Source organism: Rana temporaria, chromosome 2 (genome assembly GCF_905171775.1).
Source record: "Rana temporaria chromosome 2, aRanTem1.1, whole genome shotgun sequence".
Classification (NCBI taxonomy): Eukaryota; Metazoa; Chordata; class Amphibia; order Anura; family Ranidae; genus Rana; species Rana temporaria.
The window spans coordinates 28,827,845-28,840,708 of NC_053490.1; the positions used below are offsets into that span (position 1 = coordinate 28,827,845).

Below are 12,864 nucleotides of genomic sequence, written 5' to 3' on the forward strand. Positions count from 1 at the left end.
TCGGGACAACCCTAGTTTCGACGTGAACGTAAATTACGGCCAGCCCCATTCACGGACGACTTACGCAAACGACGTAAAAATTTCAAAATTCGACGCGGTTCCGACGTCCATACTTAACATTGGCTGCGCCATCTTTTTGGTGGTTTATCTTTACGCCTGAAAACGCCTTACGTAAACGGCGTATCTTTACTGCGACGGGCAAGCGTACGTTCGTGAATAGGCGTATCTCGCTGATTTACGCATTCTAGGCGTAAATCAGCGTACACGCCCCTAGCGGCCAGTGTAAATAGACAGCTAAGATACGACGGCGTAGGAAGACTTACGCCGCTCGTATCTTAGCAACATTTAAGCGTATCTCAGTTTGAGCATACGCTTAAATGTAGGACGGCGCGGATTCAGAGTTATGACGGCGTATCTACTGATACGCCGGCGTAACTATACCTGAATCTGGCTAAAAATCTTTTTTTGGGGGTGGGGGGGGTAGAGTAGAGAAGGGATAGAACCACTGTCAGTTTTTTCTTTTTTGTTTTCTTTTTTTTTTTTTTACAGTTTCTCTTAAAAAAAAAAAAAAAACACTCTCACCATCTCAATCCAAGTGAATGGACTGGCCCTATGCAACTTGCAAAATTGTGAGCAAATCGCTCAACCCAAATTTCGCTACGCGAAAGTGTGAGTACAGCCATAAGAAGATCTTTCATTCAAATTTTTGACACTCCTCGTTCTCCCTCTGCATTCCTCGCCTAAAGCCTCGTACACACAATCGAATTTCCATCGGACAAAGCCGTGGAATTTTGTCTGAAGGGCGTTGGCCGTGAACTTGTTCTGCATACAAACAGCAAAACTTTGTCGGCCAACAAAAACTAAACTACGTGTTTTTTCTGCTCTTTAGCGCCACCCTTTGGGCAACTTCTGCTAATGTTGCGCTATGGTTAGCATTGCTTCTGAGCATGCGTGTTTGTACTTTGGATTTTTTTTCCGACAGACTTGTTTACACAAGATCGGATAATTCGACATCACACATTTGTTGTCGGAATTTTTTTTAAAGCATGCTATCCAACATTTTTTTTTTTTTCAGAAAATCCGACAACAATTGTCTGATGGTGCGTAGAAACGATCGGATTTTCCGTAAAAACCCTTCCATCACACAATTCCCGTCAGAAAATCCGATCGTGTGTACGGGCCTTTAGGAAAGTGTGAGAACCCTGACAAGCTTAAGTTAGGATCAATGGCTCGGATTCACATACATTGGCGCATATTTATGCCAGCGTAGCGTATCTTATATACGCTACGCCGACGTAGCGCAGAGAGGCAAGCACCGAATTCACAAAGCACTTGCCTCCCAAACTGCGTTGGGTTCCCTCGGCGTAAGCCGGCGTAGGTGGAAGTGGGCGTGAGCCATGCTAATGAGGCGTGACCCCATGCAAATGATGGGCCGAGTGCCATACAAGTACTTAAAACGAACAGCGCATGTGCCGTCTCGTGGACGTATCCCAGTGCGCATGCACAGAATCATGTCGGAACAACTCCCTAAGATACGACGGATCACTGCCTACGACGTGAACGTAACCTACGCCCAGCCCTATTCACGTACAATGTAAAATACGACGGCTGTGTTCCCTGGTCCATACCTTTGCATGAGTTGCGCCTCCTATATGGGGAATAACTTTACGTCAGATGTACGACTTACGCAAACCGCGTATATTATGCACCGGGCGCAAGTATCGACGTATCTCCCTCATTTCCATATTTAAATAGTAAATCAATGGGAGCGCCACTTGCGGCCAGCATAAATATTGCGCCCACGATACGCCGGCGTAGGAAAGTTATGTCGGTCGAATGAAGCCTATTTTCAGGCGTATCTCAGTATATGGGCACGGTGCATAGATACGACGGCGCATATTTTTCACTTACGCGGCGTATCTCGAGATACGTCGGCGGAAGTGCTTTGTGAATCCGGGGAAATCTGTCTACTTTCTATCCAGTGTCAGAGTTGCCCTGCAGGGAAGGGAGGGGTGGCAAGGCTGGACCTCATACCTACACTTAGGAAGTACCTAGCTAAGGAAAGGCTTCTTCCCAGTAAGAGCTGTGAAAATGTAGACAAGACTCCCTTAAAGAAGAAGTACAGCCAGAGCTCGTTTGGCTGTACTTCTCCTGTGGTGAGCCACTGAGAGCCTGAGCGGCCGCTCCCACCCCCTCCACAGCCCAGCGCTGAGGGAGGGGATGAGCAGAGAGCTGGTGACTGACAATCACCAGCTCTCTGCTCAGGGGGTCCTAAGAAACAAGCGTTTGGCAGTGTTCGATTGCTCGGTTCTTATGCCGCGTACACACGATCATTTTTCGGCATGAAAAAAACGTAGTTTTTAAAAAACGTAATTTAAAATGATCGTGTGTGGGCTTTCAGGTACTGAAAAACGACAAAAAAAAATTGAACATGCTCCATTTTTTAACGTCGTTTTAACCACTTAAGGACCGCCGCCTGTAAATATACGTCGGCAGAATGGCACGGCTGGGCAGATGGACGTACCGGCACGTCCTGTACATCTACCCAGCCGTGGGTCGCAGCACGCGCCCGCGACCCGGTCCCAAGCTCCAGGACCGCGGGCCCCGCGGACCCGATCGCCGCTGGGGTCCCGCGATCGGTCCCCGGAACTGAAGAACGGGGAGAGCCGCGTGTAAACACAGCTTCCCCGTTCTTCACTGTGGCGGCTGCATCGATCGAGTGATCCCTTTTATAGGGAGACACAATCAATGACGTCACTCTTACAGCCACACCCCCCTACAGTTGTAAACACACACTAGGTGAAACATAACTCCTTCAGCGCCCCCTTGTGGTTAACTCCCAAACTGCAACTGTCATTTCCACAATAAACAATGCATTTTAAATGCATTTTTTGCTGTGAAAATGACAATGGTCCCAAAAATGTGTCAAAATTGTCCGAAGTGTCCGCCATAATGTCGCAGTCACGAAAAAAATCGCTGATCGCCGCCATTAGTAGTAAAAAAAAGATTATTAATAAAAAATGCAATAAAACTATCCCCTATTTTGTAAACGCTATAAATTTTGCGCAAACCAATCAATAAACGCTTATTGAGATTTTTTTTTACCAAGAATAGGTAGAAGAATACGTATCGGCCTAAACTGAGGAAAAAAACGTTTTTTATATATATATGTTTTTGGGGGATATTTATTATAGCAAAAAGTAAAAAATATTGTTTTTTTTTCGAAATTGTCGCTCTATTTTTGTTTATAGCACAAAAAATAAAAACCTCAAAGGTAATCAAATACCACCAAAAGAAAGCTCTATTTGTGGGAAAAAAATGACGCCAATTTTGTTTGGGAGCCACGACGCACGACCGCGCAATTGTCAGTTAAAGCGATTCAGTGCCGAATCGCAAAAAGGGGCAAGTGGTTAATGACATCCCAGTCTTAGTCTGTAGGGTTTAATATCAAGTTGGCCCACCCTTTGCAGCTATAACAGCTTCAACTCTTCTGGGAAGGCTGTCCACGAGGTTTAGGAGTGTGTCTATGGGAATTTCTGACCATTCTTCCAGAAGCACATTTGTGAGGTCAGGCACTGATGTGGATGAGAAGGTCTGGCTCGCAGTCTCTGCTCTAATTCATCCCAAAGGTGTTCTATTGGGTTGAGGTCAGGACTCTATGCAGGCCAGTCATGTTCTTCCAGCCCAAACTCACTCATCCATGTCTTTTTAGACCTTGCTTTGTGCACTGGTGTGCAGTCATGTTGGAACAGGAAGGTAAAACAAATCACTCAAAGAGCGCGTATGCTCTAAATGGGACTTTAAATTGAGTCGCTGTTAACCCCTAAATAAGTAGTAGAGATCAAGATATTGGGCCAGGTTCAGAAAACACTTACGCTGGCGTATCTACAGATATGCAGTGTAAGTGTAGAGATGCGCCGTCGTATTTATGCGCCTTATTCACAAAACTAGATAGCCTGAAATATGGCTTCTTCCGACCGATGTAAGTCTTAGTACGCCGTTGTACCTTGGGTGCATATTTACGCTGGCCGCAAGGGGCGCTTCCGCCGTTTTATGCGTTGAATATGCAAATTACCTAGATACGCCGATTCACGAATGTACTTGCGCCCGTCGTATTAAGCTACGCCGTTTACGCAAGGCTTACGTCTGGCGTAAGTTTACCCCTCATGAAGCAGGGGTAAGTCATGTCAAGGTATGGACGTCGGAACAGCCGTCGATTTTTACGTCGTTTACGTAAGTCGTACGTGAATGAGGCTGGGCGTAGGCATTGAGCCGGCGTATGTTAGGGAGTAAATTCGACGTGATACTGAGCATGCGCGCGCATGCGCCGTTCGTTCGGCGCTTCATTTACATGGGGTCACGATTAATTTAAATACATCACGCCCACCTTCCACCTACTTTGAATTAGGCGGGCTTACGCCGGCCTATTTACGTTACACCGGCGCAACGTTGTCGGCGAGTGCTTTGTGAATAGTGATCTTCCCTCTCTATGTTACGTCGGCGTAGCGCATATCAGATGAGCTACGCCGCACTAAAGATACGCCGATGTATCTGAATCTGGCCCATTATAAATGGGTTTTATTAGAAAAAAATTGAAAATATTATGTATCACAGATGTACAAAAACATCCAATTAAGCAGGATGTTTTAATTGTCTCAACGTAACCAGTTACCCCCGAAGAAGAAGTTTACCTTCAATAACCTCGAAACATTGGGTTTTCTATTGTCAAACACATTTCGATAGAGCTGGTTATTGTATTGTGTACAATTAAATCATTACATTGTTATTTGTGCATCCTGCTTATTTAGATGTTTTTGTACATCTGTGATAGATAATATTTGTAACTTTTTTCTAATAAAACCCATTTATGATATCTTGATCTCTACTACTTAATTAGGGGTTAACAGCGACCCAATTGAAAGTTCCATTTAGAGGATACGCACTCTTTGAGTGATTTGTTCTATATTGCTTTGGGATGTGGGCCAGCTGACCCCATAGACCTATACAAGTGAAAAAAACATCCTCCAGAACAGGAAGGGGCCATCCCCAAAACGGTTCCCACAAATTTGGGAGCATGAAATTGTCCAAAATGTCTTGGTATGCTGACGCCTTAAGAGTTCGCTTTGCTTGATCTAAGGGGCCAAGCCCAACCCCTTAAAAACAACCCCATAACAAACACCCCCTCCACCAAATGAATTGGACCAGTGCACAAAGCAAGGTCCATAAAGACACAGATGAGCGAGTTTTGGGTGGAGGAACTTAACTGGCCTGCAAAGAGTCCGCATCTCAACCCGATAGAACACCTTTGGGATGAATTAAAGCCAGGCCTTCTCGTCCAACCTTGCCTCGCCTGACCTCACAAATGCACTTCTGGAAGAATGGTCAAACATTCCCATAGACACACTCCTAAACCTTGTGGACACCCTTCCCAGAAGAGTTGAAGATGTTATAGCTGCAAAGGGTGGGCCAACTCAATATTGAACCCTATGGACTCATGCCTAGTACACACGACCCGGATTCCCGGCGGTAAAAAGTTTGCCGGGAATCCCGGAGGGAAAAACCTGCTCGGTAACTTTCCCCGTGTACACACCAGAGGTTTTCCCCGTCTGGAAAACTGTGGTGAGCGCTTTGGCCGGGAATCTCGGCCCTGTGTATGCTCCACCGCAGTGGTTCCCATAGTGAAACTTCCAGGAAAAAGACCGCCAGGAATCGCGGCAGGAAAATAGAGAACATGTTCTCTAATTTCCCGCCGTGAATCGTGGCAGTTTTCCTGCCAGGAAAACTTCAATTTAGCATACACACGGCCGTTTTTCTTGGCGAAAAACTGTCATGGCAGCTTTCCTGCCTGGAAAACCGGTTGTGTGTACGAGGTATAAGACTCTGTGATGCCATTAAAAGTCATGTGTGTGTAAAGGCAGGTGTCCCAATACTTTTGGTAATATAGGGCCAGATTCACGTAGAATTGCGGCGGCGTAACGTATCGTAGATACGTTACACCGCCGCAAGTTTTCATCGCGAGTTCCTGATTCACAGAGCACTTGCAATGAAAACCTCCGCTGGCAGCCTTCCGGCGCAAGGCGGGCCAATTTAAATGGGCGTGTGCCATTTAAATTAGGCGTGCTCCCACGCCGGACCTACTGCGCATGCTCCGTTTCTTAACTCCCGCCGTGCTTTGCGCGCCGTGACGTCATTTTTTCGAACGGCGACGCGCGTAGCGTAATTCCGTATTCCCGGACGGCTTACGCAAACGACGTTATTTTTTACATTTCGACGCGGGAACGACGGCCATACTTTACACAGCAATACGCTTGCTGTGTAAAGTTAGGGCACCAAAAAAAAAGTGTAACTATGCGACGGGAAACTAGACTACCGACGACGTAGCGAACGCGAAAATTCGTCGTGGATCGCCGTAACTCCTAATTTGCATACCCGACGCTGGTTTACGCGAAATCCCCCCAGCGGCGGCCGCGGTACTGCATCTTAAGATCCGACAGTGTAAAATAATTACACCTGTCGGATCTTATAGCTATCTATGCGTAACTGATTCTATGAATCAGTCGCATAGATAGAACAACAGATACGACAGAGTATCAGGAGATACGCCGTCGTATCTGCTTTGTGAATCTGGCCCATAGTGTATATTGTTCTGGAGTTAAATAATAACACAATCATTCCCAACATTAGATATCAAAATTAGGAGTTCTTGCTTCTCTTAGTCCAGAAAAAAAACCTATTAAATCTCTGGACTGTAAGCATGAGGAACATGAGACCAGACATTAATATGAAAATTGCGTTATACCTGACCCCGAAGACACGAGAGATGAAGAATTGTGTCACTGATTCTGCACCTACCATCTGGCTCCCGGTACCTATCAAATTCACCACAATGTTCTCTTCTACGCTGAATTACCCCTATCGCCTTTCATGATGTGGCCGCACATGGCCTCATCTACACTGCATGCAAAGTTCTCCCAAAACCCAGGGTAGCATGGCAACTGGCTCGCCAACATAACAAAATAATACCAAGGGGGTGTATTTGAAAATCAGTAAACAATGGGTAGACTGATCGCGTTGCTGCCATAGGAGTTTCATTTTTGGTAGATATAATTCTGAAAGTCTCTCACACATAAAGGGTTACAAAGGCTGCTGGTGTTTTCTCATTACAACACTGAGACGGATCAGATGGCCTTAGTAAAACAAACCCTCCCACTTAACAGTCAGTTTGAGCAGAGTGCTCGAAAGAACCAACATCAATAGTCTTAGGACACACAGAGGGCCAGATCCACGAAGCGCGGCGCTTCTATCCGTCCGGCGTAGTGTATCTCTGATACACTACGCCGCCGTAACTTACAGCTTTTTTTTTGTATCCTCAAAAAATTCCCGCCGTAAGTTCTGGCGGCGTAGTGTAACTTAGGCGGCGTAAGGGCGCGCAATTCAAATGTATGTGATGGGGGCGTGTTTTATGTTAATACGTCTTGACCCGACGTAAATGACGTTTTCTTTTAACTGCGCATGCGCCATCCGTGGGGGTATCCCAGTGCACATGCTCGAAATTAACCCGCAAAAAGCCGCGACATTACGACGTGAACGTCATTCTACGCAAAGCCCTATTCGCGAACGACTTACGCAAACAACGTTCAAAATTCAACGCGGGAACGACGGCCATACTTAACATTGAGTACGCCTCATATAGCAGGGGTAACTATACGCCGAAAAAAGCCTTACGGAAACGACGTAAAAAAATGCGCTGGCCGGACGTACGTTCGTGGATCGCCGTATCTAGCTAATTTGCATACTCAACGCGGAATTCGAAGGAAACGCCACCTAGCGGCCAGCGTAAATATGCACCTACGATCCGACGGCGTACTAAGACGTACGCCTGTCGGATCAAGCCCAGATTCAGTCGTATCTTGTTTTGTGGATACAAAACAAAGATACGACTGGGCATTTTTAAAATTACGCGGCGTATCCATAGATACGCCGGCGTAATTTGTTTGTGGATCTGGCCCAATGAGTTTGCATTAAACTTTACTAAGCTCGTATATGTTTTCTCAGCAATACTAGATCTTTAGAGGTCTCCAAACTTTCTACACAAAGGACCAGTTTACTGTCCTTCAGACTTCAGGGTGGCCTGACTGCAGCCAGTGAGAGGAGAAAATGTCCTGGAATCAGTGGAAGTAAACAATGCCCCATCTGTTGGTGTCAGTGGGAGGAATAGTGCCCCATCAATGTTATCAGTGGGCGGAATAGTGCCCCATTATTGGTGTCAGTGGGAGAATAAAAAGTCCCATTGTTGGTGTCAGTGGGAGGAATCATGCCCCATTGTTGGTATCAGTTGGAAGAATAATTCTCTATTTTTACTGTCAGTGGGAGGAATAGTGCCCCACCATTGGTATCAGTGGGAGGAATAGTGCCCCACCGTTGGTATCAGTGGGAGGAATAGTGCCCCACTATTGGTATCAGTGGGAGGAATAGTGCCCCACCATTGGTATCAGTGGAAGTAATAGTGCCCCGTCGATGGTATCAGTGGAAGGAATAGTTCCCTCCCCATTGTTGGTGTCAATGGGAGGAATAGTGCCTTATATCAGTGGGAGGAATAGTTCCATCACCATAGTTGGTGTCAATGGGAGGAATAGTGCCTTATATCAGTGGGAGGAATGGTGCCTCATCATTGGGGTCAGTGGGAGGAAGAGTGCCCCATCATTGGTGTCAGTGGGAGGAATAATGTCCCATTGTTGGTGTCCGTGGAAGGAATCGTGCCCCATCAATGGTTTCAGTGTGAGAAATGGTGCCCCATCATTGATATCAGTTGGAAGAATAATTCTCTATTTTTGGTGCCAGTGGGAAGAATTTTGCCCCACTGTTGATATCAGTGGGAGGAATAGTTCCCCATCATTGTTGTCAGTGGGAGGAATAGTTTACCATCGTTGCGGTCAAAGGGAGCAATAGTGACTCATATCAGTGGGAGGAATAGTTCCCCAAGGGCCAGATAAAGGCAAGTAAATGGACGCACACAGCCCCTGAGTCACAGGTTGGAGGCCACTGGTTTGTATATACAGTGTAGTATTGGGGTGATTATACTCCTGTGGCAGATGTTTTTCCCAAAAAGTTGCGCCAGTCCAAACTACAATATATTTTAGAGCCTGGCAGACAATTTTTTTTCAACAAAATGGAAAGTTCACCTAAACATCAGTTGCCCACGCAGGGGTTTCCACCATCAACATCAACAGTTAACTGAGAATGCTGAGCCACATTGCTCCCTTTTCATCAGTTCCACCGCTCTTCTTACCAGTCCCGATGAATGTATTGTCCAGCTCTCCTAGTTCTCTCTAAGCTTACTCAGCCTCTAGATCAGGGATATGCAATTATCGGACCTACAATTGTTGCAAACCTCTGCCTCTGGGTGTCATACTTGTGGCTGTCAGAGTCTTGCTATGCTTCATGGGACTTGTAGTTCAGCAACAGCTGGAGGTCTGCTAATTGCATATCCCTGCTCTAGATGCAGTGCCCTGCTGCAGTGCCCACTGCTTGCTTCTGGATAGTGTGTCTCCTGACACCCCGATACGAGCCCACCTGACTCCTGGTAGAAACCCCTGCCTGCTGGCTGAGGCGCCTCTGACCCCTGGTAGCGACCTCCTGTCTCTTGACTCCTGGCTGGGGCCCCTCTGACCCCTGGGAAAGACCTTCTGCCTCCAATATGGGAGCTGTCTCCAAACCGGGAGCTTTGAGAGGTCCTCAGTAAAATCCGGGAAACAGGATTGAAGGATCTGTCCCACCCAAGGCACTTGGTCCCAAGTTCTAGGTCCCAATCCTGGTTTATATAATCCAGAGAAAGCCAAAAACACAGCTTTCTCTGGTCAGGAACAATTGACTGGAACCTCACATTAAGCCTTAATAGGAATCCTGAGTCATTTTCTCCTACATTGGCAGGGCCTCGCACGGTCACAACAACCCAAATTTTTATTTTGTTTTAAATACCAAAGAATAGAGTTATAACCCTTGCAAGTTTATATTTTTCTATATGTGTCCTGTTGGCGGAGATTTCTCTCCACTTCCTGTCCCTGAGAAGGCAACCAGGAGAAGATATCTCTACAAAGTGAACAGGTGTCCTATTAGATGATTTGTCCTCACCTCTGTCCTGGTACCATTTTGGTTTTGGAAAAGCTTGGTGGTTACTAAACCTTTAAATAGTTTTACATACCTAAAAATTAAGACCTCGTCTTCCCTTAATGTGGCTCATAAGATAGCAAAGGATAGGGCCTCTCCGACCTCTAGTGTCAATAAGTCTTCTCTGACCTGCACATAGATGTTCATAGATGTAGAGCTTCACAGAAAGATATTAGGACGGCGTCTCACCTTTTGTCTCGTAGTAAACAACGCCTGCAAAGTGGTTGATTCCAAACTGCGTCTCGTAGCTGTTTTTCGGAGGGATGTAAAAGGTGTTCAGTTTATGTTGGCTGTTCAGCTTGTACAGCATGGTGGTATCCGTGCCCTGTGACACCAAAAGCAAGTTATTTTTATCTAACCAATCACTGAGCTGGTGAATGCAGAAGGAATGACGTTTAGGTATGGCAATTTTTAAATAGTTACATTGAACCAATGTATGCAGAGTATGTGCTATAGCTGTAGGACCCGCGTGGAAGCTGGAAATCACTGCAGTAGGCACCACTACTACAGTGAATGCTGATAGCTTTTGGGTACTGTGCTGATTGGTAGACATGTGCAAGTAGTTTCGGTCTGAATTAGTTCTTTAACTAATATCAACAAATTCGTTAATTCGGAAATATCCGAATTAACGAAAACCCGTTTTTCAGAATTCTTCATAGATTTGAATATTCTAAAATTCGGAAATTCGTACATTCATAAATTTGTACATTCAGAAATGTTTAAGTTTGGAAAATTCGTACATTCGTAAATTCATACATTCGTACATTCGTAAATTCATAAATGTTTAAGTTTGTAAATTCGTACATTCGTAAATTCGTACATTCGGAAATTCATAAATGTTTAAGTTCGTACATTCGTAAATTCGTACATTCATAAATGTTTATGTTCGTACATTCGTACATTCATAAATGTTTAAATTCGTACATTCGTAAATTCGTACATTCATAAATGTTTATGTTCGCACATTCGTAAATTCGTACATTTGTAAATTTGTACAAACGTAAATGCTTAAATTCGTAAACTTGTAAATTCGTATATTCGTACATTTGTAAATGTTTAAGTTTGTAAATTCATACATTCGTAAATTCGTACATTCATAAATGTTTAATTTCGTAAATTTGTACATTCATAAATGTTTAAGTTCGTAAATTCATACATTAGTAAATTCGTACATTCATAAATGTTTACTTTCGTAAATTCGTGCATTCGTAAATTTGTATAAACGTAAATGCTTAAATTCGTAAATTTGTAAATTTGTATATTCGTACATTTGTAAATGTTTAAGTTCGTAAATTCATACATTTGTAAATTCGTACATTCATAAATGTTTAAGTTCGTAAATTTGTACATTCATAAATGTTTAAGTTCGTAAATTCGTACATTCGCAAATTTGTACATTCGTAAATTCGTACATTCATAAATTTTTACGTTCGTAAATTCGTACATTCGTAAATTCGTACATTCGTAAATTTGTACAAACGTAAATGCTTAAATTCGTAAATTCGTATATTCGTAAATGTTTAAGTTCGTAAATGCTTAAATTCGTAAATTTGTAAATTCATAAATTAGTAAATCTGAAATAATAATTATCTAATATTAACTTAACTAACGATTAAATTATAGGTATTGGAATTTCCTTTCAAATTTGGCTGTTGGTGAATGGAGCGAATACAAATTTATCCAAAGTTACTAATTATTTTCCGAAATAACGAATGCCGTATCTAAACGTATGAAACGTAATGAATAAATAATAATAAATAACAATAATGATAATAAAAACTTTTTATTATTATTTATTATTACTGTAATTTGTTCCGTTCTATTTGTTTAAATGCGGCATTTGTTATTTCAGGTAATTTGTAACTTCAGATAAATTTGTATTCGTTACATTCACTAACAGCCAAATTTGAAAGGAAATTACAATACCTATAATTTAATAGTTAGTTATTATTTCAGATTTTCGAAATTTCGAATTTCCAAAGAGGGCTTCTTTGCCATCACAACGGGGTACTTCCGACGCCGATGCCTGTTGTGATGGCAACGTCTGAAGTGCACGGCGCTGTGAGCGGTGCATGCTGGTCGCTCAGCTGCACCGTGTCCCAGAAGATAGTGCTTGTGGGCTTTACATGCCCACAAGCAATATGGAAATCAATATCGTAAAACGCAAATAATACCAGTAACATTATTAAAACAAAGATATTGAAAAAAATACATGAAAAAATATATATATTTAAACAGTGGGAACTCCACTTTAGGCCTTTTTTAAGGATAGGTGCCACACCTTTGGAAACTTGCTCTCCTCGTCGATGAGTGAGATGATGTTCATGGGTTTGATGGCGATCATGTCCAGTGCATCCTGGTTGTCGGTGAACTCGATGTGCTGCCAGTTTATGTTCTCCAGGTTGTACTCCTCCTGCTCCAGCTTAAACACATGGCGGACGAAGAATTGTTGCAGATTCTCATTGGCAAAATTGATGCAGAGTTGCTCAAAGCTGCAAAAAGTGGTACGGTTAAGAGTTACACCTGAACTGTAGGCACAAATCTAAATATACAAAAGGTTATATATACGGTATAAGGGGGCTGTTTAACCCTCCAAGTATTTGTATTTCTGTCCATCCAGTCCTCAGATTTACACAGCTCTTCTACAGATTTTGATCCTCAGGCTGTAGTAAAAGACTACGGGCCAGATTCACAGAA

The 12,864-nt window shown here is 43.7% G+C and overlaps 1 protein-coding gene across 1 annotated transcript in view; it reads right to left on the reverse strand.

Moving 5' to 3' along the window:
* The window catches only part of MYO7A (myosin VIIA), a 304,325-nt gene that overhangs the window by 226,678 nt on the left and 64,783 nt on the right, over positions 1–12,864 (reverse strand). Inside the window, exons 12-13 of the mRNA XM_040339989.1 lie at positions 12,449–12,659; positions 10,357–10,492 (exon numbers count right to left, since the gene is read on the reverse strand). Of these exons, the coding sequence (XP_040195923.1) occupies positions 10,357–10,492; positions 12,449–12,659 (347 nt within the window). The remainder of the gene's footprint in view (positions 1–10,356; positions 10,493–12,448; positions 12,660–12,864) is intronic.